The sequence below is a fragment of the Leptonotus elevatus genome, chromosome 6, assembly GCF_054856555.1.
Source record: "Leptonotus elevatus isolate MCC_2025b chromosome 6, RoL_Lele_1.0, whole genome shotgun sequence".
Taxonomy (NCBI): domain Eukaryota; kingdom Metazoa; phylum Chordata; class Actinopteri; order Syngnathiformes; family Syngnathidae; genus Leptonotus; species Leptonotus elevatus.
Genome location: NC_141244.1, coordinates 27,752,569 through 27,777,419, shown reverse-complemented (window position 1 = coordinate 27,777,419; position 24,851 = coordinate 27,752,569). Strand labels below are relative to the sequence as shown.

Sequence of the window (24,851 nt, the reverse complement as noted above, 5' to 3'; positions counted from 1 at the left end):
CGGATGGCAGGAACAGCGATATGTCGCCACCTGCCGACCCGGAGCCGCGGCTTCATTTTATGCTCCATTCGAGGAAGGTGACGAACCCAAACGGTCCCATTCTGACCTCAAAGCGTTCCAGGCGAATGGAAGCAACAAAGACGGCGACTCCGATAAATGGTTTGTCGTTCTGGTTTATCACAACACATTTTAAATACAATAAAAATACACCCGAAAGGGCGAATAGGCAGAAGCAAAAGCTTTCCATTTCTGTGCCGAGCCCTCGAGCGCAACAAAATACAAGACAATAAGAAATAATCAATCATTCAATAAGTGTACATTTGATATAGCACCAAATGAAAACAAGGCGCTCCACAGCAAGGTCGAACCTTGCGCGGACGTACTCTGCGAGCAAGCAAACAAAGTGTTTTTATTACACTTAATGACCGACAGGTTTTGCTACTTTCAGAACAGTTGTTCCACAAATTGACACTTTTACCGACACACAGTGACTTTGAACATTTGTTCGTATTTGGGGTTTTTCCAAATATCGCCTGAGATGATATTTTTTGTCTCGGACTTTAAACAACGTCTGGATACTTTGTGGTAACTGTCCATTTTTTGCCTTAAACATAACTTGGAGTGTGTTAAGACTTTATGTCATTGTAAATATTTGCCCAAATCTCAATACAGTAAGTCATTTATGGAACTACGAGTGAATAATATGTTATTTTCAGGGACTTTTGATTGATCACATCTTGTGCCTTGTATAAAAGAGCAAAAGGTTTTGATATTTCCTTTTGACATAGTTTGTATGAGATTTCCAAGATCATTGACTATCGATTATTACCCCTAGAAATGTCATTTCGCTGGGTTTTGACCTCCATCATTTCCAACAGCGACCTTGAAAGCATTCCATGGAGAAAACGGCATATCTTCCGTTAGGACAAATCACGTCGAGCTGCGTGAACATTTCCAGTAACTGAACGAATAGTTGGATCGATCAAAAGCTCATTCAAATGTCAATGAGGTGCCGGCGTCATATGGAACCCTCTCCCGAACCGCCGAGTTCGCGACTCGGATCTCCCAGTTGAAAAGGGCGCTCCTGTGCACTTTTCCGGGTTCGGGTCGGAGGTCGGAAAAGTTCGAAATTCCCGCCTTCCTCGAATGCAGCATAGGTCCGTTCATGGAAGCCGACCGACCAGGAGGAACCAAGATGGAGGGATGGAAGACCGAAAACAAACAAACGTGTTTATGTAGCTCGCTATTTCCTTCATTACTGACATCATAATGACATGATCAATATTGACATTATCCATTTCAATATACATTGAATCCATTTGATATGAATTTTTGGCACCGTGCGTCATTCATCAAATTATTGTTGGAAGGGAAGGAAAGGAAAATAAAAAAAGTCACATGACGATGGCGATGGCCTGAAAGCGCGCACCTCCAACTACTGCAGTCCCTTTTCAGGGGATCCCCAAAAAACGGATGAAAATTGCATCATCAAAAAGTGCAAGCCAATTTCAACACTTTCGATTGATTGGTCAATCAATTTGTACAAACAACAACCTCGTGAGAATCGATTTTTGAAAAAGATGGGACATTTGCTCAATTGCGACTTTGGAGGTTTGGGCCCAACGCAAGTGATAAGTAACAATAGGGACCTTCGAACTCGTGGATTACGGGAGGCCTTTCCCAAAACCGGAGCGGTGAAATCCACGGCGCTGCTTGGAGTCCCTGCAAACCAGAGGCGGTTCTCGGTTGCCATGGTGACGGTCAAGCGAGCTTGACATGTGCTAATGCTAAGCAGCCGCATGACTCGGAGGCAGCCAGCGAAGGGTTAAACTGCTCAGTGAGGAAGAGGAGGAGGATCAATGCGTCAGACGCGCACGGCTTTCTTATCAACATGAGGAGGATGACGATGATGAGGAGGATTCTCTCGTCCAGCGGTAGGAGAAAAGAAAAAAAGACATTCTTTTGGTTATGATGATGACCACGCAGCCGCGGCAGGCTGGCGCGCGCCCGCGTTTGTGCGCGTTTGTGCGCGTTTGTGCGCATTTGTGCGCATTTGTGCGCGTGCGGCATTTTGGCGATAGTGAAGCAAAAATGTGAGGCAGCCGTCTTGACATGTCACATCTTCACCGTCATCATCATCATCATCATCATCGTCGTCGTCGTCTCGCGCACACTCCCGTTTTGCCGTGCGCGATCGTTCTGCTGCTATGTGACGTCTTCGGCATGTCTGGTAAATGATGCTATGTTAATCATCAGTAAACATTTAGTTTCGTTAGCGAAATCTAAGCTTGCTGTTTGTACTGCGATGTCACTGTAACGTCAACATCGTCATCATCCCAGCAGTGACATCACAAGAGCAGCTGTGACGTCACTGTTACATCATCATAGCCACGACGGCACTTGCCAGGTTGCCATGGCGACTTGCAGTCTCACGAGGATGAAAGCAAAGCGGCTGCCAAAGCTCCTTGGAAGCATCCGAGTGGGAATAAACCGGCTCCGCAAGTGCTACTTTCCCTTTGGCCATCCGAACCCGCGTCACGTGGCGCGCACATGCGTCATCTTGACGCAGTGACGTGGCCGTCGACGCATTTCACAACCGCGGCTTCCGAGTTTTTTTGTTGTTTTTTTAACCGCTCGTATCTCGTTCTTCGCAAACAAGCACAACTTCTGCGCTAAATATACGACTGACCACCGTCTCGTGAAATCGAGTGACGTCGACGTCAGCGTGCGCGTGACACCGGTTTGTAAAGCGTTACGATTGACGGTAGACGGCAAAGCGGTCCTGAGCAGCCATCTTCAATCGTAACGATAACAACAAACCAGCATGGACGAGCGCGCTGCCATCGCGATGAACGATTTCTCTGGGCTCCTCCCCCAGGTCCGGCGACGTCCTGAGAAGACCTCCGGGCCGGGCCCGCCATGGCGGACGGAGACACGCCGCAGATGGAAGGCAACGCCCTCCTGAAAGCCGTCTTGCAGGGCAAGCTGAGGCTGAGCCGTCTGCTGCTGGAGGGCGGCGCCTACGTCAACGAGGGCAACCAGCTGGGCCAGACGCCGGTGGCGGCCGCCTGCCTGGCTGACTACGAGGACCCTCGCACCCGCCTGCGGATGGTGCGCTACCTGCTGGAGAAGGGCGCCGACCCCAACATCCCGGACAAGAGCGGCCGGACGGCCCTGATGCACGCCTGCGCCAAGCGGGCCGGCAAGGAGGCCGTCGCCCTCCTGCTGGAGAACGGCGCCGACCCCAGCCTCAAAGACTACTCGGGGTGCTCCGCCCTCATGCACGCCATCAACAAGGGCGACCGCGACACCCTGCAGGTCCTGTTGGACGCCTGCAGGGCTCGAGGCAAGGAGGTCATCATCATCACCACTGACACGTCTCCGTCCGGCACCAAGAAGACAAAGCAGTATCTCAATTCTCCTCCGTCTCCGAGCGTGGCGGACAAGGCGTCCCCTGCGTCCACGCCCGCCGCCTGCATGTCGCCGTCAGACGTGGAGATCGTGACTTCGTCTCCGGCAGACAGACAAGAAGACGGGATCTTCAGCTTCCCACCGGCCTCCGCATTGCCACCACCCAACGGCCGCCTCCAGGGAGAAAAGAGAGTGCCGGTGGCGGCGCCGGCGCCGGCGCCTCCTCGCAAACTGCTCAAGAGGCTCAACTCGGAGCCTTGGGGCCTGGTGGCACCCTTGGCCTCTGCCGGGGCTCCTCAGGAGAGGGTCAGGGAGCGTCCGGAGGAAGCGGAGGGCACCTGCCGTTTAAGTCAACGAATCAACGGACTGTGCCTGACCGAGCCCGCCGGGCCTCTGTTGTCACGGCGACACAGCATCGAGACCCACGAGCCTTGTTCCCCGAAAGTCACGGAGGACCGCGTCGTCCTCGCACCCTCCTCCTGGGCCGACAAGGTTCAACAGCACCAAATCCTGTACTGCAGGAACGCGCCTCCGCCGCCGGCAGAGTCCCAGGAAAGCGCCGCTTCGCACATCTCCATTCATCCCAAAGTGATCCGGACGGAGCACTATGAGGCCGACGGCCGCGCGGGACCAAAGTCCATCCCCGGATCTCCCGACCGCGGGCGGGCGCCCGTGGAGCGGAGGAGGTACAACACGTCCCCCCTTTCGCAGGTCACCAGCTCGTCTCGGGAGTCTCTGGAGAACGTCCCCAACTCGGCGTCGCCTGCGGCCGCGCGCCGCCGCAGCCCCGGACTCCTGGAGCGCCGCGGCTCCGGGACCTTACTCCTGGACCGCATCTCCCACACCAGGCCCGGTTTCCTACCGCCGCTCAACATCAGCCTGCAGAGACCCATCCCGGATATCCGCTCCAACAGCAAGCCGCCCTCGCCGGTCCACGGTGCTCACAAGATCCTGGTTCCCGTGGCCCCGGCGTCACCCAAACGCGCTACCGACTTCAAGAACAAAAAAAAGCTGATGAGGCGGCACTCCATGCAGACGGAGCAGATGAAGCAGCTCTCCACATTCCAGGAGATTCTGGCTGAGAAGGTCATCGAGTTCAACGGCGACTGACTTCTTCACGGACCGGGCGGCGATTTTGCTCTTCATTGGCGGCTCGCACTCAAAATGAGCAACAGACAAGTCATTTCTTTGGCACAGGCTCCGCCCACCTTGCCATGTCTGTTCATAGCGTGGATGTTTATGTATGGAGACGAAAGATGTTGATGATAGACATTTGACGTCAACAACTTGAATCCCGTCCACGTCGTCTCGGTCCAACTCATGCGAGCGACGATGCATGCATGTGACCTTGTGACCTTGTGACCAATCAGTACTGGCGCTTTCTCATGGCAGGTTGCAGCCACCGTTGCTTTTTTGGGAGAAACAGACCGGTGCCGCGAGATTTCACGAGTGACGAGTCACATGACCGCAAAAGACAATCCGTGTAAAAAAAAAATAATAATTTGCAGGTAGACGCAAGCCTTGAGCGTATTTCCAATATGGCCGGCACGTGCCCGGGATGCCGGACGGCCGGTCCGGCCCTGCTTGAAGAACCGCTTGGAAGAGAATGCGAGGAAGGCTTCCTTTGGAAGCGCGCGGCCCCGAAAAGCCACCACACAGGGCGGACCCGGACCTTTTTGGGCTCGAACCGGTATCGTGGAAAGCGGTGCCAGAAGGTGTGGGGCTAAAAAGTGGGCAGACTGAGGTGGCGCGACGCCCTCGCTGCCGGCCTGAAATCTTTTCAAGATCTGCTCCACACCAGATTGAGGGCTGATTTGAACCCTAACCCCGTTTCTCTTGGCTAGGGGGCGCTAAAAGCAACAAACGGTCACACTTGTTCGGCTCCTCCATTTGTTGGAAAGGATTTTCCTCCCGCCAGTCGGCCGCCGCGTCTTTGTGATCCATCTTGATCCTCTTTCTCATTTCGATGCGCTCAACTGGCCGCGCACACGCTAGCATTAGCGAGAAGACAACGCGCTGCTCACTTCGAAGCACTCACAAGATATTTATTGACCAAATAAACATGAAATCGGCATACAAGACAAATCAAAGTTGACCAGTTTCATTTGTGGCAGAACTTTTTGTTGAGGAGGAAGATGAGCAAGTTGACGTTGACTTTGGCTTTGTTGAACATCTTCATCACCGCCACGCCGTCGTACTGCAGCTGCAGGAGGTCCTAAACACGCACATTTGGGATGGATTGATTGATTGATTGATTGATTGATTGTCGGCTTTGCCGGCTACCTGGTATTTGATGTGGAATTCTTCCATGTCGACACCCAGGAAACGAGCTTTGACCAGGAAGCTTCCTTTCTCGGCGCCGTTGGCGATGTCGAAGAGGACGTTCTTGAACCTTCACCCCAAAGAGACGTGTTATTATGGGATGGCGCACAACGGCTCCCGTGCCTCGCACTCGCGCCTTTCCACATGTACGACTCATGTCAAGTCACTTCCTTTTGTTTCAACACGGCACGTCGTGCATCATTTTCATATTTTGCTTCTCATGATCCGCGATGACGACCCGTTGGTGTTTACGATATTTGATTGTGTTCTTGCTGGCGTCGGTCGGGTGGAATCTCCAAAAGCAACACTTATCAAACCCAAAAGCGTTGAAGAGAAAATACAACTAGCAAACGACTCATTTGTGAACAGGTTGACAAAATAAACTATTGGAGAATTTCAAGTGATCAAATAAATAAAGAATAATGAGGATTAATCCAGATCCAATTTCTCATGCAAGTCTCAATGTTAGCGATCGCTGATGCAATTTGCAAATCTCCATGGATGAGCGAGCTTTTAATGACTTCAATCAGCCGGGTCAGAGGTCAAAGGTCAACGTGCTCACGCATACGATCGGCTCGGCTCGTCTGTTGCTGGAAAATGACAAATGTGGCCCCAATAAAGCTTTTTGCAACTTCTTGTGGGCTTCCTGCCGGCTGATGTGACGTGACGGCGACATATCGTAAAGATGCTCAAAAATAGCTTTGGATTTGTGACGGAAACTCTTGGAATTAGCAGATGAACACCCTTAGCTACTCCTGCCGGCAAAAGTTTTCACACCGGATTCGGGTTCCAATTCAGTGACGTCATTTGCGCATCGCGTAAGCGAAGGAGGGAGTGTGCACTTTCGTTTTCAGCCACAGGTGGCAGTAGCGATTCAAAATTCTAATTTGTGTGCGCGCTCTCCCACTCGGCTGCGAGGTGCGTCCAGCCTGACCCGAGTGGCGAGTTGCACGAATCCCAAGTAAGCAGTCTTGCCTGTTTGGGCTTCGCACGGTTTGGCCGTCGTCCTGCGAGCCGCCGCCGTTCCGTCATCGCAACGGCAGACGCGCAAGCGCAGCTTTTTCTGTTGCCGTGGGGACGGCAGGAGTGGCTTTTGCTGCGTAGACAACTTTTGCCTCCGCATCAGGCTCGCGCCATTTTGCCGCTAGGCAACGGACGCATTAGCTAATGAGTTAGCAACGGTGCGGTGACGCGGGCGTGGCCACGGAAACATTCTTGATGGGTCCATTTCTCTTGGGGCTGCCGTACGTTTTGAGTGAGCAGATACGGAGATGGCGTCAAAATGCATTTGCACCAGGGGCCGACCGCTTGGCTCCGTTTATCCCGGAGTGCGCCATTTTCAACACTCGAAATTGGCCTGGTGGTTTCCCACTTCCTGAATCACGCTTCGCAGAAAATGCTGCTTCGGCACTCGAGTCGGTCTGAAAATATCACGTGCGGACGGACCAATCGTTTGTCCAAATGGATAATTTGGACCAATCGTTTGTCCAAATGGGCAAATTTGGACCAATCGTTTGTCCAAATGGGCAAATTTGGACCAATCGTTTGTCCAAATGGGCAAATTTGGACCACAGATGATTTGGGCCGACGGTGACGCAATGTGGCGTTTGGCCAACTGACTGTGTGTGCGGCAGGTCCTGGATCTCCAGCAGGACGCCTTTCTGGTGCAGTCGCGCCGCCGTGTAGCTCACAACAGGAAGCTTCTTCTTGGCGTCCGCCGTTTTCTTATCGCCGACTCGGCTGCAACGCCACAAACAGACAATGGGCGCGAGGGAGGGCGTGGCTTCCGCGGAGGCGAGTCACTTACCCGTCAACAGTCAGCTTGTCCAGACAGGAAGTGATGTAATGTCCGTAGTAGTCCGCCTGCTGTCCGAGGAAGGCGCTCTTGGCGCGCAGGCCACGCTGAGTCTGACCTAATTTTACAAGCTCCGCCCCCCGGCGCTGCCGGCGGACGCGCTGGCTGCGAATGTCCTGCAACGGGCGAGAAGCGACGCGGCAGTGACGGGAAAGTGGAAGCGCGGGGTTCGGCGCCTCGCCTTACCTGCGCAATCATGCTAAGGATGCGCTGATGGCCGCGCGTCGCCGGCAGGACGCCCAACGCCTCCAGACGGCCGACGCTTCTGCCGATCTTGCGCTTCTTCTCGTCCAGGCTGAGGGCGGCGGCGGACGTCCTCCTCTTCATCTGGTCCGGCGTGCGTGCGTCCTGGAGAGCGCGGCGACGCATCAGCTCCTCATGACGCACTTCCTGTTTCCACAAGCAACGGTAAACAATGCATCCTGGGAAACGGCGAGGCCACAACACGAGCAAAAGCAACTTCATCAGATTCGGACCACATGATGAAAATGAAAATCATGGAAATGGCAACTCCAAATTGTCCTGAGAAATATTTGGCTCATTTGACTTTTCAGCAAAATATCAAGACGAGACGTGTAAATGGCAGCGAAGCAGACACGAGACAGGAATGGCGGCTTCGGACTGCGGTTCGCCGAACGACTCGGACGTTGTTCTAGCTGGGAAGGCGGAGCACAAGGTACGGCAGGACACAAAATGAGCTCAAGCGTCTTCTTTACAAAGCAATTGTGGAGCGCGCCTCTACGCCGCCGCCGCCGCCGCCGCCAGCACGGAGACAAGGAGAAGCGCAAGAAGCCGTCTGACCTGCTCGGGTGACGCGTCATCTCCGAGGACGTCGGCGAGCGTGTCTCCCACCTGCGTCCGGATCACGTCCGCCATCAGCTGCTTGGTGCTGAAAATAAAGTGCCGTGAGCGCCGCCGCCCGCCCCAAATTAGCGGCGGGGGTCGAGCACGTACGAGAGCAGCAACGCGCCCGCGTTGGCAGAATCTTCGGCGCGCTCGTCCAAAACGTCAAACTTGTTTGTGAGCGTCAGAGAAACTTCCGTCTTGCTCCAGGCCCACTCGCACCCCGGGTCGGCTGCGGAACACAATCGACAAGCCGTCATCGCCGTCATCGGCCGTCATCAGCGTCACCCGGCGCCAGTACCTGCAGCCGTGGTGCTGTTGGCGCTCCCCACGAGTTCCTGCAGGCTGGGAAGCGGACCCACGTGCGCCAGCAGAAGTCTGAGCGGGTCGCTGGGCTCGGGGCACAAAGCGTCGCGGTGTTCCAGCAACAGCTGCAAGTTGGCACGGCACGTCACGGCACGTCACGTCACGTCACGTCACGTCACCGAGCGTCACGTCACGTCACGGCACGTCACGTGTCAGGCGGCTGAATCCGGCCCTCGTACCTTGTGCATATGGAGCAGCTCGCCCAGCGAGATGCGGACGAGCGGCCGGCTGACGTTCAGCGTCTCCGAGTACTCGTCCATCCCGAAGCGCTCCGACGGATCGGGAACGTCGCATGCGCGCCGCACAAACTTCCTGCCGTGGCACAAGATCACACTTTTGGTCCTGCAGTCGGACGCGGCGGCCATTTTGACACCACGACTTGACAACAAATCTCATTGCCGCGTGCTTGTTTGGAAATCAGTCGGCATCGCTCAGGCGGGTGGCGGCTTTCAAGTGGCGTCGTTTTCAGAAGCATTTGAAGGAAAATGGGGGACGTCCGGAACGCGGCGAGAACGAAATGGCACGACTCAAGTTGAGGAAGCCGCAAAAGTAGCTGCGAAGAAACTGCGAAGAAACTGCGAGAACGTGAAAGCGGCTCGGCCATCTTCTTCACGATCATGTTGTCTACTCGCTCTTCAAAACCGAGACCGGCTTTCACTTTCGGATGCGGCCCAAATTGAGCTCGTTGGCGACGTGTTATTAGAAGAACGTTCGAACTTCAACTTGCGTTTTTATCACTTGCACGTCCTCGTTTCTTCCTTTGAACACGATTGCGAGCAGCTGAAGACGTTTCACGTTCCGTTTGTTTTTTGTTGAAATGTTGCGAATGTGCCGTTTCTGCCAGTCGGCCAATGTGAGGCGTGGCTGGATGACGCGCGATTAGGGCGGGGCAACCTTTGATCAATTTGATTTCATTTGATTCGCTTTGAAAATGAGCTCAAGGGTGAAAAGCGGCGGCACGTGGATGCTTAAAAAGTGCGGCCGCTTGTCAAGACTGCTTTGGTTTTTTTGCTCATCCTTGTACGCAATTAAAGTCATCAACACAGCGAAGGACGGCGAAGGACGGCGAAGGACGGCGGCCCATCAGCCGACCGGCACAGACCCGAGATTGGTGTTGAAGTTTGCGTAGTGACCTGAAGGCGGCGTGGGCGTGCGCCACGTAGCGGTTGAGCGCCGCCACGTGCTGGCCGATTCCGAGGAAGGGCTTGTCGGCGGCGGCGCACTGCAGCAGGCGGGCCGCCGAGCCCAGCAGGTGGCGCTGCTCCGGCCGCAGGCCTCCCGGCGCCCCCGAAGGCTCCAACAGGTGGAAAGCGTCCGGCGCCACGATGGCGGGATTGAGGAAGCGGTAATACAGCAGGTTGCAAAGGACCTGTTGAAGACAAGGACGGCGATGACCAACGCGGTGACACTCAGCGCCGCAAACACGTCCGACACCCCAAAAAGTTTGCATTTCAACCCAAAACTTCAGGCAACGAGACTCGCTGCTTTTCTGCTCGCCACGCCAAGTGAGCTGGCGAGTCTTGTTGCCTGAAGCGCCAAACGTCCCTCAGGCGGGCCGAGCCGTCCGGCGGCCGGAGCAGCGCCACCCGCCGTCGCTTTCATGTCATTTCCTTTCCGTTTCTTCCCTTAAATGCGCGGCAATTTTTTGGCCCCGTGGACGGAAGGCCAGCCGAACCCGAGTTTTCTCAGGCGACGCCAGCAAACGCGCGGGCTCCACGCAGGAAAGCCGGGGCTCGGATTTGAACCCGCGGCCTCTAAAGCGCACGCGCTGACCGCTTATGATAATCGACCATTTATTTTGCTGCGACCTCATAATGGGGTCGATTTCTCCGCCAATTGATGACGTCAAGGCATTCCCGCCCACATGATGCAATACGAAAGGTTTGCGATGACCTTGTAGACGTCGTCCTCGCTGGCGGCCGGAAATTTGGCCCTCAGGGCGTCTCCAAGAACCTTGGCGGTGTAGCGGAAGCCGTACCTGCACACAAACACGCGTGAAAGGACGAGGGGGAGGCGGCGGCGGCGGCAGCGGCGGCGGCGGCGGCCGGCAACGTACGGGAGTTTGTTGACGTTGGAGGTGATGGCCTTGAGGATTCTCTGGGTCAGATTGCGCAGGTTGACCACGGCGATGTCGACGCGGCGCCGGACTTCCGGATGAGACAGCGCTTCCTCGGGGGAGACGTCGTAGGGAAGCGAGCTGGCGGGAGACGAGCGGGTGAGCGGGGAGGTGGGGGCGGGGTAACGGGCACACGCCCTCAGACCTCTTGAGTCCGCTGCGGCTCTCGGTCTGGTTGATCCAGCTCTTGTAGACGTCCAGGGGGTCGGTCCTGACGCCAAGGTCGCCGTCCGCCAGGACGTCGCGCAGCACCGGACCCAGCACCTCCCGCAGGACGTTGCGGCCGCGCTCGTGCCGGTAGAAGTCCACCAGCATCTTGATGAAGACGGGGTTCCCCCTGATCACGTCCTGGGGCTCCGTCACTTTGCACCTGAACACAACACGCTCATCAGCGCGGCGCCCCCTAGAGGAGGCCTTCAAATCAGCAACTCCTTCACTGCCGCAGACGTTTGCTTTCGTCTCGCCGCCATCGAGTGCCACGGACGAGGATAAACATCTGGGCGAGGATAAACATCTGGGCGTGCGCCACGCGTGGCTCCGAAGTGGCAACAAGCATTCGCCAACACGCGCAGCGGAAAAACGCAACCAACGTTTGTGTGACGACGACGGCAGCAAATACAAAATTCCACTCAATTTTTGAGTCTTGCAAAAAGAGAGAAAATGCTGGAAAAGGTTCAACAGGTGGGGGCCGCCTTCTCGGTCCTCATTTTGACACCTCAGCATCACTGCAACATGTTCAAACCCAACTCCCAATTTGTTGACTTGAAACTTTCAAAGGCAACGTTGCAAACGGGACACGCTCGCTCGGCAACGTTGCAAACAACTGACAACATTTGCGGCTTTAGGAGCTTCCATTATTTGGATTTCAACCCAAAAGGTTGCGATTGCATTTGAAGATGAAAATCGGGCAAGCTTTGAAGTCCTCCCAACCTCATCCAGCTTTTGCTTACAAATGATTATTATTATTATTATTATTATTTCAAGAGATGCTTGAAAGAATCTCAACAGGGTTGTCAAAGGACTTTTGGAGGATTGCGCCTCATTCGGAAGGCGAGCAAGCGAAGAAGATTGGCCACCTGATCTCAAAGTGCAGCGCGCGCGTGAAGAGGCGCAGCAGCAGGAAGGCTTCGCGGTGGTCCGCTCCGAAGTTGAAGAGGCTGAAGATCAGCATCTCCACGAAAGATGTGCAGCGGCTGGCCGGCATCAGGAAGATCAGCTGCGCCAGGTACGACGGCCGCGTCTGAAAGCAGCCATAGCGTGCCGTGGATTCCCAAGCCGCCGCGTCCCCGCCGCGTCCCCGCCGCGACTCACCTGGAGCAGGTAGAAGAGGTTCTGGTAGGCTTCCAGTCTCTGCCGCCGCTCTCGGCTCAGCGCCGTCAGGCCTTTGCTCCGCTGCACGTCCATCAAGTCCGACAGCTTGTCCTTGTTCTTCTTGGTCAGCTTCTTGCAGTGAGACTCCACCTCCTGCGGGACGCGCACAGGGTAAGGCGCCGGCCGCCCCCGGGTCCAAGGAGGCGGCGCTTACCTGCAGGGTGGCCCTGTTGCGCACCAGCAGCCCGATCTTCAGGTCCATCAGGTCCAGGTCGGCCTCCAGCTGCCGGTTGAAGCGGATGGTCCGGACCACTTCCTGCTGAAGACGCGCCAGCTCCGCCTCCTCGCTGATGTCGTCCTCGCCCAAATCCAGCAAGTGGAGGAACTTCCTCAGCACGCTCAGGGGGGGCGTGTCCCATTGCACTGACACGGGAGCGAGCGGCCATTAAAAAGGGATGCTTGACTCGAGCCATTTTCAGCAGTAAAAAGTTAGTCCAGAATGAATTTGGTCACTTCAAGGCTTCAGGCTGAGATGTTCTGTTGTGAACGCATCTTCAAATGGACAGAACATATTGGCATAGTGCATTGTGGGACATGACAGAAAAGGTAACAGACAAGCTTAGAAAGCTCCAAAAACAACAACATCCTGAAAGAAAAAAAAAAAAAAGGGGGGGGGGAGGTGGCTGGGGGATATCAGCAAGTTAAATTCCTCTACTGTATACAATTTATAATACAATTTCACTGCATTTTTCTTCTTCATATATTTCAAAGATTTACTTTTAAAAAGGCATTCATTGTAAATAATGAAGTTACCAAATTCATTCTGGACAAAATATTTATTGCTAAAAAATGGTTCAATGAGTCACGCATCCTTTAAGACGAGTTTATGCGCCACACGTTTCCGCACCTCAGACAATTTGGAAGCGCCGTGGACGAAAAACATGGCGGACCAGCAAACGCTGTTTGTTTTACTTCCTGATTCTTTGCTGAAATGTATGGAAACTTTACATCCCAAGCCGTTTATTGAAAAACTGTAATAATAAAATTGTTCTCTGCTTGTATTGTGTCGTTCAAGTGCCGTCGCTGCTCTTTTATATTGTCAGAGGATTTAGAGGTCAAGCCATTAGAATGAATGTGACAAATTTCCGCCATGTTTTCTTGTAATTTGATACTACCGGCAGCCCATTGAAAAGAGATACAATGCTGCCATCTGCTGGCCATAGTTAGTGGCCCGTTCACAACAAGTTCCACTGCCCATTGAGGGGAAAAAAAAACTAACAGTTGACGTCAACTGATGTTTTTGGCGGTAAAAGTTGACCTTTGGCTGACCTTGGCCCAGCGTCCGCTCACATCACTTACCCAGCATCCTGTACTCCACCCGCGCCCGACTGGCTCGGAAGAAGGTTTGGATCTTTATGACGGCGCCCACCTGTGGAAGCGCACACTTAAAGTCACACGGTCACGTCCGACCATCTTGTCTGCGTCTCAAAGGCTTGTGTTCATCTCATGCGTGACGCGCACACTCACGTTTTGTCGGAAGAAGCTCAAGCGCGCGAGATATTTCCTCCTGGCCAAGCACATCCTCGCCAAGGCTTGAATCTGAAGACAAACATCGTGTCAAACATCCACGTTTGTCGCAAATGGCGCAAATGGCGGAGTCGCGTCCGCTCCGAAGTTGTCTTCTGACAATTGCTGACAAGATGGCAGCTGAAGAAGCGCAAAGTGCTGTGAAATCCAACTTTAGGCACATTAGCGCCCCCTGCTTGCAAGCACAAACACTGCCATGAACCAAAGCATGACATTCAATGCGCTGTACATTTGGCGAGTGGATGTACAAATGGCGGCGCCTCACTTTGACTGCCGCCCTCCAGTTTCGGTGGAGGAAGCGCAAGCGGCGCCTGTGCGCCCGCTGCTGGACAAACCTCCTCCAGTGAGCCTGAAGACAAAACGCCAGTCGGTCACAAGTCACGCTAGCGAGCGCTCGCCGGCCGGGCGGGCGGGCCTCGCTCTCGCCACCTGGATCAGGACGATGGCATGGGTGTGGCCGCGCAGGTAACTCTGGCGCGCCGCCAGACGGCGCCGAGTGAGGAATCCTCGAACGGCCGCCTGCAGTCGGACGACCAGCGCTCGGTTGTCGGCCCAAAGCTCTCGGCGCCGGTGCACCGTCCGCACGCCGCTGACCACTTCCTGCGGGCGAGCTGGCGTGAGCTGACGGAGGCGGCACACGTGCGGCTGGTCGGCGATGCCTCACCTGGATGTCGCGGCGGTCCAGGAACACGCTGTTGTGGACAAAGTCGAGCGGCTCCTCCCACGTGCCGTCCAGTTGGTACAGGTGAAAGAAGAAGGAGCCGTCTTCCGTTGGGATTCGCACCCACGGACTCTTGTTGTCTCCTGCAAACGGGCGGCAGTCTGAGCGGCTGACCTGCGGCTACGTCAAAGGCGGCTACGTCAAAGGCGGCCACGTCACCTGCGCTCGCTTTGCGCTGCAGCAAAGCAGCGAGCCGCTGCTGATACTCGGCGGCGCAAGGCCGCGTCACGCCCTGCAGCGCCACCTCTGGCAGCAACAGCACCCGCACCGTCTGCGCCGCCTGCTCCTCCTTCACTGCTTGATTGACAGCTGCCACCGCGAGACACACTGCACACGCCAAACACACATTTTATTGCTACACCATCAACAAAGTTGGATTGGACAAATATATTTGTCAATTACATTTGTCTCCCCCCCAATAAGGCTCGATGAGGGAGAATCTGATGATGCTGCACTGTAAATGTCAAACGTGGAAACAACCATGCTGTTGCACAACCACCAGTAGATGACATCATTATCACCATTTCAAACGCTATAAACAGTTTGAGAGCCCAAGTGCTGCATTTTGTGCAACCGACATGATTCTACTGTCGATTAGGAAAGAACGGGACAATTACAAAAATTGGGGGGGAGGTTGTCTTTAATAATAAAAATATTTTAAAAAAGAAGAAAAAAAGGAGACTATGCTTTGCTATATCTGAAAAAAAAAAAAAAAAAAAAAGACAACTCCAAGAAAATCTTTTTCTTTTCAAACAGTCCAAAATGTTGCCACAGCCACTAAATGAATTCTCTTTTGATCGACATGACAACTTGACCGCAATTGTTGCAGCTTTTTTTGGCCTGCTTTGGTCTCTGGTTGACTTTTGTGTTTTAATTCTTCTACCCCCCTCAAAATAAAGTTTGACGCTGAACAGAAAAATCTGCGATATAGCTGAAAAAATCATGTGACAAACTCACGCTTCAAAGCTTCCCGAGTCTCCCGATTGGCTCGTCTCACCGCTTCCTGGATGTCAGCCAACCACAGCTCAGCTCCCGCCTCTTTGCTTAGCTGATTGGTTAATGGGAGAACACATGACCTCACAAGTTTAGTGGCAAAAGGGCTGGCCAATTAAGGAAAAATGATTTGGATGAATTTTCAAATCAAAATGAATCAAAACAATTCTTCATTGCTTTGACAACTTCTTGATTCAACTTCAAACGATTACCATAGGCCGATTCCCGTTCATCATACGTGCATGTCGAATACCTGATTCTTTTTTGCTAAGTACAAAAATGATCTGATGAATATCATGTTCAACTTCTTCGCACGCAAATTGCAACTCTTCGCGCTGTGCGCGCGTTGGCCTCCAGGGGCAGCGTCACACAGTTCGTCACATAAATGCTTTTTCTTTGAGTGTAACGTTTTGAAGATCGTGAGAAGCCAAACTCAAAATCCCAAATGAATTTTTCAGCCCTCGCTCGCTTGTGTTCACCTGAGCTTTCGTCCGCCTGCCGGCGCTCATCAAGCGGAGATATCGGCAGGCGTTGGCAGGCAGGACATCCTCCACGCCACTCGGGGGCAGCAGCAGCGCAGAAAGCAGCCGTTTAGCATCCGTGCTCGTCAAAGCCTCATTAACCGCTCGCAGAGCCAGCGTCTCTAAAGGGTCAGAGGTCACGCGGTCGGACGTTGAAGCCGTTAGCCTAGCTTACTTAGCATGTTGCCTTTGTGACGTACGCTGATGTTGGTCGTTGGCCAGCTTGATTCCCTCCTGAAGTTGATTCCAGGTCAGCGCTTCCGGGCCGGCCGACGCTTTCATGCCGGACAGGCACGACAAGTACCTGTGGCGGGCGCACCTTCTTCACTGCCCTCATCGTCATCATCATCATCATCATCATCATCATCATCACCATCCCTTACTTGTCCATCAGGGCGGGGTCCACATGGGTCAAGCCCAGTGACGAACTGGCCAATAAGGAGCTGAGCTGCCGCAGGTTTCCCGCCTCCACCGCCTGATTGACCAGAACCACTGCGGACAGCATCTCCACGGCAACAAACAGCTCTTCCTGCTGCAGCGCCCCCTGCAGGATGGACCGCAATATCACAGCAGAGCATAGGTGCGTGTGTGCGTGTGTGCGCATACCTGGACCGCGTGCGTCTGGAGCAGCCGCAGCTGCTGGTGATAAAAAGACGCCGCACAAGGGAAGACCGGGGGTAGCTGGAGGTCAGAGGACATCAGACAACTGACCGTGTGTCGGGGGTCGCAGCCCCGCAACGACTGGTTCACGCTGTCCACTGCAGCCTGCGCTGTAACGCACACGCACGCACGCAAGGTCACGCACGTAAGGTCACGCACAAGGAACGCAGGAGGACACGTCCGGTCTGCCGTCTGACTCACCGGCGCCGGCGGCGCGGGCTTCCCGATTGGCAGCGTCGACGACCTCTTGAAGCTCGTCGGGCTCCAGAAGAACATCCTGCGCAATTTCAAAATAAAAGCATTCCCATCCATGTGATTATTGGTCGGCTTTTATTTTGAAGGTCGCCCTCAGCGTGATGTGGCGGCCGGCTCCACAACAAGACACGGAGTGGCCCGGCATCTTCCTGGCGCATCCGCTCTCTTATTGCTCATTTGTGCTCATGTTGCCCACAAGCGCCGTCTCCGGCCTATTTTCAAATTGCTCGCACCGTTTCACTTGGGACGCATGACATACCGGCGCTTTTGCGTGTCGCTGGGCCTCCGCGTACTCCAGGTAGCAGCGGCCGTTGGCGGCGAGGACGGCCCCGAGGGCCAAAGACGGCAGCTGCAGGGCGCGCACAAGAGCCCGCTCGTCGGCGCCGTCCAGCGCTTCGTCCACCAGCTCCACCGCCCGCCTGACTGCAGACACGCACGCACGCACGCACGTCAACGCTTGCGCCTTCCCGCGTTAGCGACAGCACGCTCTCACCGTTGACCACGTTGATGATGTTCTGGATTTCTCGGCCAGTCAGAAACTCCTCGTACAGATCTTTTTCCTCCGAGGCTCCGCCCTGAATGGGAGAAAATTATTATATAAGATTATTAGCCAACAAGTCAAGCGTCACAACAGTATGGAGCGACATTTAACAGAGCACAGCTGGCCTTTTCAAACCTTTTGATGCTCGCATTTTGTTGTCACTCTCACCTCGTATATTTTTGGGTTATAAAATCGCAAAAGCCTCATTTAGGACAAAATTCTCATGAACTTGCACTGATTTGCGGACAAGACAATTCATGACACGATGAGAACAAAAATAGAAAATCCTTCTTTTACAAATCTGGAGCCAATTTGGAAGGGTTTGCAGCATGCGGCCATCTTTGGACAGGCGTGACACGGCATTGGCCGCCGTGCCAGAGTTTGTGCGAATGCAAGGTTGCCGCCCACGCCCGAGTCGGCGCGCCCGTGTTCGCCAAGCGCCCGTGTTCGCCAAGCGCCGGCCTTGAGCCGCACTCACCCGGCCGGCCGCCCGCCGCGCCTTCCCCCGTTTGGCCTGAAGCAGCATCTCCTGGTAGATGCTCGCCAGCGCCTCCTGCAGGCCAGCCAGCTGAGCGTTGGGGTTCCCCAGGGCCTCGGCCGTGGCCCCGACGTCACGTCTGTCCACCGCCTCGTTGATGGCGATCACCGCCGCGTGGACTGAAAGGAGGACAAGAGGCCGTTGGGCAAAGCACGCGACTCTAATGGCTGACGGGCGGCGAAGAGAACTTTTCGCTTATTTTCCGCTGCGACTTTTACAAAGTGGAGCAACTGAAAGAAAACATCCAACAAATTGAGCGAATGATTCCAAATCCCTTTGGTTCATCCTTTCAATGGGAAAGACTTTTGTGGGACGACTGGCGACAGTGCGGAGTTTGAAAGCTGGCGTCAGAACGCTCAGTCTGCCTGGAACAAGGTCCGATTGACGATTGGCAATATTTGTTGGATTTCCGCAATGCAAATGCTTCCTTTACACGTTGCGTGTTCGTGTCTGGCACTTGACCGAGATGGCAACAAAGGCGGCGGCGTACCTGCGGCCTCGTCCCGCGACATCTCATTGGACAGAATTCCTCCGATCTTGTGGAAGGCAGGAAGCTGCAGGCCGTATTTGTCCAACTCCAGCCTCATGTTGCTGATCTCCTCCACTTCACACGGCAACGCGTCATCAGCACAAATTCCAACTCGGACAATCGCCGTCCAGCCTTACCTGTAAACTTCACCTTCCCGCAAAGGTCGACGATCTGTGGCGCCAGGCCAAGTCTGTACAGGTACAAGCTGCAGGCACAGGTACGGAGGGTAAAGTTGCAGTTGAGTTGGCTCAAGAAGTACGAAAGAAAAAGAAAAAAGTCCATTCGAATGAAATGAAATGTCAATTGGTAGACGAATGAAAGACAACAGCAAGAGGAAAGTACGGCAAGTACGTCTGGGAGATTACGGGAAAAACATCATCATCGATTTGTTATTCAAGTCAAGATGAATATTCACTGCTTCCATTCATCATCCTTGCACGTTGAACACCACGAGAGGTCACGATGAGCGACCTTAATGCGCTGTTGAGCCGCAGCTCGAGGGGATGCGGACATCCGACTTGGGGACTTCGGACACACGGAAGGTGACGCAAAGATCTAATCGTCAACTATTGCCACATGACAGTCGGGTCCACTCACAACAAATCTCTCCCTTCGGGCAAATTCGTACCTTATATTGAACATATCGGCACGACCACGCACGCACCCGTAATTGAAATACGCAAAGTGTGGAATCGATTTCGTTGTTTCATTTGACAGGCAAGTCCAAGTGCGATATCATGAAACGGTTTCAAGGGGCGGCAGACAAACGACAGGTCACAAGAGACGGCTAATAAGACCGCGAGAAAGAAAGACAGGTAAGACGAGGAAACCAACAGGGAAGGAGAACGCAAGTGATGGACAGACGGACGTCACCTGAGTGCATGGATGCAGTAAACTGCTCTTGGCATGTTCTTCTTGTCATAAATGTCGGTGGTTTCCGGATGGAAGATCTGAAGAGAGAACAAAAGCAATAAAAAAACAACAAAAAACACCAAACTACAAGAGGAAAAAAAAGGACACTGCTGCGAGGCCTCACGTTCGGCGACGTTAGCATTACTGTGATGATGCAACGCTAACGTTAGCATTACTGTGATGATGTACGCTAACGTTTGGCGACGTTACATTACTGTGATGATGTACGCTAACATTTGGCAACGTTACATTACTTTGTTGATGTAAGCTAACATTTGGTGACGTTAACATTATTGTGATGACGTAACGCTAATGTTTGGCTACGTTAGCATTACTTTGTTGATGTACGCTAACATTTGGCAACGTTAACATTACTGTGATGATGTAACGCTAATGTTTGGCGACGTTACATTACTGTGATGATGTACGCTAATGTTTGGCAACGTTACATTACTTTGTTGATGTAAGCTAACATTTGGTGACGTTAACATTATTGTGATGACGTAACGCTAATGTTTGGCAACGTTAGCATTACTTTGTTGATGTACGCTAACGTTTGGCGACGTTAACATTACTGTGATGTAATGCTAATGTTTGGCTACATTCAGGGCCTGCCTAGCCTAAAAGAAGACCAAGCAGCAGCTTAGGGCCCGCTGACCACTCAAGGGCCCCCCTATCTGGCAACAGCATTTTATGTGTTGTAGGTTCCATTCTAACCGGCGCGCGGCATGGAAAAAGTGTGGTGGAAAAGCGAGCGGTCAGGGCCAAGCGAGGCCGTCGGGGTGTGGAAGCGGCGCAATGGAAATCTTTCCCGTCCTCCGGCCTACGCATGCTGCGCTGCCGTGCTCAAGTTAGCAGTTGGTTACTCACCGATGGCAGCCCAAGCGCCATCATGGCGTCTCTCCAGTGGTTGATGTTGTCCGTGTGCCGAAATTCAACACCCACAGCCTGAAAAAGGCAACAAATGCGTCACTCATTTACATTTTGCGGATCAAGGGCGCCCCACTCGTCCGAATGCAACACTATTTCAGATTTGAAGATTTTTGTTAAGAAAGAGACAAAAAAGTCTGTCCCTCTCTGGCCAGTAGTTGGCGCCACACTGTGCCAATTTGACACTTTGGCACACATCATGTGCCAGAAAGAAAGAAAGATGTTTGTGTCAAGTGGAAATGCACGCATGATGTCGCTCGAGCGGAACCGCTATTGGCCAGTGCCAAAACGCCAGCAAGGAAGAGGAAGCCACCGTCACCTTGTAGCGCAGCTGCTCCGAGTCGTAAATCTTCTTCCGAGGAACGACGGCGGGCGCGAAGCGATGGGCCACTTTGGCCAGAAGGACGCCGTTCCTCAACGCTTCCTCCAGCTCGCTGGGAACGGGAAGCTCCTCCCCCAGACACGCCTCCATCCACCTGCAGGGGGAGACGCAATTGGCCCAGGTTGAGCATGTGATCCCTGCGCAGCTTTTCGGTTGCGTGACGCTTGTATTGCGGTTCTCACCATTGCGATTTCCTAGGCATGTTCTACAAGAGGTCATTTAAAAAAAAAGAGAAAGATTTCTACATGCAGAGGCCAAAAGAAATAGTGTTGCATATAGATACGTTTGGGTTTATCGGAATGTACAATCATTGTTGATAATTAATTATTGTGAAAAAATGATTGGAAAGAGCAAATGAATTTCATTTGTCAAAATTAGCGCGTTCATTTGGAGTTAATTGAAAGTTCCTTTAAAGCCACTCTTTTTCTTTTTTTTTCCCGATTAATGACCACCGCTTACTTGGAAAGCCTGTACTGTGGGAATTCCAGTCGCAACGCAGCAGACACATCCAGGTGAAAATTTTGCAGTAATAAAGTGAATAAAAAATGCATAGATTTATGGAGACTGGGGTTGTTTCTGACAATTTTGTGCAGAATTTCACAAGCTACTTCATGTTAAAGATTCGATAGCTCTTAATATGACAAGAAAAGTGCACTGAGCTGTCGCCAATGTCTTACAAGTCCAATTATGCCATCGAGTGGCAGAAAAATGACCTCAACACAAATCCATATCACACTTGCTTTTTACCGTACAAGTGCATTTTCTTTCATTTCAATTTTATGAACTATTATGAAATTACTGTATCAATGACTAAAAGGTCATATTTCTATTAGTTTAACATTTTTTCCACTTTTAAGTGAACAAGAGTATTTGAAAACTTTGATTTTTTTTTACTGTACATTTAGAAGATATACAATTTGAGATTAATTGTAACTTATGCAATTAAAAATGTTAATCGCCTGACACCCTTAGTTATTATTATTAATTAATAATAACGCAAATGTGTCATTTCAGTAGCGTGTATGCAACTGTCAAGCCGACAGCACATTTCTTCATTTGCCCCAGTTGGACTTTTTGATGGGTCGGGGCCAATGTCGTTAAAGTCCTTTGAGACTCTTTGAATAAAGTGGATGTGACTTCCCACGTCCAAGATGGTGGACAGCCAGAATGAAGAAATCAAGAAACGAGTGGACGAGTGGCCGACCTTTTTGCCTCCTCCAGCCGACACAGGTAGTGATAGGCCTCGCTTTGGAGCCGCTGCTCGTCCATCTGCTCGGCCGTCAGACGACCACCTGCGCGCTCGCCCAACACAAAACATGAGCAGCTCATCAGGGCTGTTAGAAAAAAATACATTCGGCAATAGATGGCGATATTACAGCGCGCAATTCTCAAATTGATTCCATATGCGGCCCAATCGATGACTTAGGGTTAGGCTTTACACATTAAGCATGGAGGAATGTTATATCCATGGAACATTAAGCCTTAATATTTTATTTCAGTGCAGTTCAACATTGAGACAGACTGCAACCTGTTTGTTAAATGCAGTGGCTCAGTTAGAAGCCCGAAGTGTCAGATAAATTGATACATTGTCATACTAATCTTACAGTGTACAAGTTTACTGAGGAGTGTTTTCTAATCAATTTATAGATTCGTATCGAATGGAATCGTGACCTACGAATCGAATCGCCAGGTACTTGGCAATTCACACCCGCACAGCTCATGCTGCCTTCCAGCCAAGTGGCAAGTCAACGTTTAACCATCTGCCACCAGGAAAGGTGCGCTGGAACCACACTCGTAATCGAGGGGGGGCCCAAAAATGTCCACCCCCTCCCCCATTTCACTCGGCAACGCCACCCCATTCTAAAAATAGTTCTTCATTCGTTATTATATTGATTGAGCTCAGCTCTTCAACATCATTCCGCAGACGTGATTGGCTTCAAACATATTCCACAATCTGCCTGAATCAAGTTCTTCGGGAAAGGGCTGAAAATGCTGACAAGATAGACAGTGGATATTTTGCCGTGAATGGTGCAAGAACTACAATACAAGTACAAATCCGCGCCAGTCAACGCGTACCAGCTCGTGGCGTCGTGACCGTAGAGCGGTCGACCCAAAGGTGCTGCGTCACGGTACCTTTTTATTGGACTTACGTTTGACTGAGTTTCTTGCGGCCAGTCGGAAGTTGTGAACGCGCCGTTTTGTTTCACGTATTTATTGACGAATTGATGGCATATTTGCCACATTTGACTATCGTCGTGGCAGAGTTGGATTCGCTCCGTGTTGACCAATTTTCCACATTTAAAGACGTCGAAGGCGCGATTGCTGCATTTCAAGAGACGTCAACTGCACTCGGAGGATTAGGCTTATGCTGGCAATGCTGAAAACAGCCCATTTTCGGAGGCAAAACAAAGTGAAAACGCAGATGGGGGTGAAGCAAGGGGCACAGTTTGACTCACGGCAAAGTGAATAACCAATGCCGAGCAGCCTACACATCACGCCAAAACAACCTTCACGCCAGGCCGACAATTTATTGAGCAATCAGAGCCGTTGACGGCAAAATAACGGTCGGTGGCGAGTTGCCGGTCACGGCAAAATAGCCACTGCCTACTTAGGCAGGTTTACTTGCTGCAGGTCAAACTGTGTTTGGGGAAACAAAACAAAACAATTAATCGCGATCAGTCGTCTTTGTGCTGGACATTTTCCTGGAATGCGTTACAAGTCCGACTTGTTGTTCCCACTTTGCCGGGAATGCCGCATTAGACGCGTGTCCACAAAACACACCATTCTGAGTACGGTCTCAATTAAGTACAATGACGTAACAATGGCATTTCTATAGCATGTACGATCGTGTGAAGAAGTGACAAACTCCACTCACAGTGACTCTGAGCGCTGGACTCCGCCATGTTTGACATCTTCACACATCCACACGCCAAACAAAGTCAACGTTTGCCTTCGAACACGCGGAACAAAGCGAACCTTTTCCAAGAAATCAACGGCGAGCGCGACAAGCAAACAAATTGACAGCAGCGAAGCAACAGCCAACTGCTCAAGTCGTCTATTTCTGGTTTGGGTTTGAAAACTGGCGCCTCTCTCTGATTGGCCGGCGGATGGGAAGCATCTGCTATTGGCTGAGCGCAGCGCGTTGCATTATGGGTCACATTGCTGACGCGAGGCCGCCGGCGGTCATTTTGCGTTGCCATTGACTAAGCGCAGCCTATTTGAATTGATTGGTTTCTCTTATTTTCAACCTCCAGGGCGAAAATGCCAGTCGTGTCTGGCGTAAGTTTTACCAAGAAGTCCGAGACGATCACTACATGCACATTTTATTAGGAAGACATTGTGATTATAAATGTTATCTTGTCAGGTATATCTCAAGGATTGGTCTGCATCATCAACAATAAAAACAAAGAAAAGCCCATCTGGACAAAAACAAATTGCTGCAAAAATATTCTTTTATTTTATTTTGGTGGGATTGACGCCTCTATTAAGACATGAAATGTGCTACTTGTTGTTGCACTTCATAAATTAAAGTGTTAAAATGCAAAATGCTGCGTTCATAAATGAGTGTGAACGGATGCGTGCTCACTCCAGCCGCGTGAGGACGACAACAACCAAACGTCGGCTTAAGAAGTACGTTCCGGTATTTCTTTTTCATCCTTAAATGGCTACCAGAAACCGCATTGCAAATGTCGCAAATGGTCACAAATGAAAATCTGGGATAGAAGGAAAAAGTGAACTGCCAAGTAGCGATCGAGGGAACCCTCAACTCAGAACAGCGTTTTCAGCCAACAGAAGTTGTCAATAACAGTGGCAACGTAAGATGGCTGACCGGCTGTGGCGCGCACACACACGTGCACCCACACGCACACACACACACACACACAAGGAAGCAGTAACTATGTAACATTGAGCATTTATTGACTCATTTGACTTTCTTTGTTATTAAGGAAATGTAATCAGTAGGGACGTCACTCACTTGCTCACTCCAAGACATTAAAAGACAATTTCTTCACTCATTTCATAACAGTGTGCGTGTGTGCGTGCGCGCGTGTGTGTGT

At 52.1% G+C, this 24,851-nt stretch overlaps 2 protein-coding genes across 4 annotated transcripts; one reads left to right on the top strand and one right to left on the bottom strand.

Annotated features, from left to right (window-relative positions):
• Nucleotides 1-69: 69 nt before the first annotated feature.
• On the top strand, nt 70-6,172 carry ankrd34a (ankyrin repeat domain 34A). 3 transcript variants are annotated; one of them, XM_086078677.1, is made up of 2 exons: nt 70-159; nt 2,879-6,172. In XM_086078677.1, the coding sequence occupies exon 2, from the start codon at nt 2,920-2,922 to the stop codon at nt 4,519-4,521; it is 1,602 nt and encodes a 533-aa protein (XP_085934803.1). In that variant the 5' UTR covers nt 70-159; nt 2,879-2,919; the 3' UTR covers nt 4,522-6,172. The 3 variants fall into 3 exon arrangements, with proteins under 3 accessions (XP_085934803.1, XP_085934801.1, XP_085934802.1); XM_086078675.1 differs by lacking the exon at nt 70-159 and adding an exon at nt 1,676-1,934; XM_086078676.1 differs by lacking the exon at nt 70-159 and adding an exon at nt 1,977-2,093.
• On the bottom strand, nt 5,436-23,866 carry iqgap3 (IQ motif containing GTPase activating protein 3). The gene is made up of 38 exons (XM_086078673.1): nt 23,669-23,866; nt 21,998-22,085; nt 20,731-20,887; nt 20,352-20,429; nt 19,443-19,519; nt 18,707-18,774; nt 18,531-18,644; nt 17,981-18,159; nt 17,455-17,536; nt 17,221-17,384; nt 16,908-16,983; nt 16,653-16,816; nt 16,430-16,590; nt 16,247-16,350; nt 16,005-16,168; nt 15,490-15,580; nt 14,692-14,859; nt 14,476-14,615; nt 14,241-14,411; nt 14,077-14,160; nt 13,752-13,823; nt 13,584-13,653; nt 12,439-12,647; nt 12,225-12,377; nt 11,990-12,153; nt 11,059-11,283; nt 10,854-10,994; nt 10,691-10,775; nt 9,931-10,166; nt 8,977-9,109; nt 8,733-8,862; nt 8,543-8,663; nt 8,390-8,477; nt 7,775-7,978; nt 7,541-7,704; nt 7,354-7,473; nt 5,695-5,803; nt 5,436-5,626 (listed from the first exon to the last, which is right to left on the bottom strand). Exons 1-38 carry the CDS (start codon nt 23,703-23,705, stop codon nt 5,513-5,515), a joined length of 4,905 nt encoding a protein of 1,634 aa, XP_085934799.1. The 5' UTR covers nt 23,706-23,866; the 3' UTR covers nt 5,436-5,512.
• Nucleotides 23,867-24,851: the final 985 nt, after the last annotated feature.

Coding starts and splice junctions, on each gene's coding strand:
- ankrd34a (XM_086078677.1), top strand. CDS start 2,920: ATGGCGGACGGAGACACGCCGCAGATGGAAGGCAACGCCCTCCTGAAA.
- iqgap3 (XM_086078673.1), bottom strand. CDS start 23,705: ATGTCAAACATGGCGGAGTCCAGCGCTCAGAGTCACT. Junction 18,775..19,442: donor TACTGCATCCATGCACTCAG/GTGACGTCCGTC, acceptor CTGTGCCTGCAG/CTTGTACCTGTACAGACTTG. Junction 16,591..16,652: donor TCCAGACGCACGCGGTCCAG/GTATGCGCACAC, acceptor TCCATCCTGCAG/GGGGCGCTGCAGCAGGAAGA.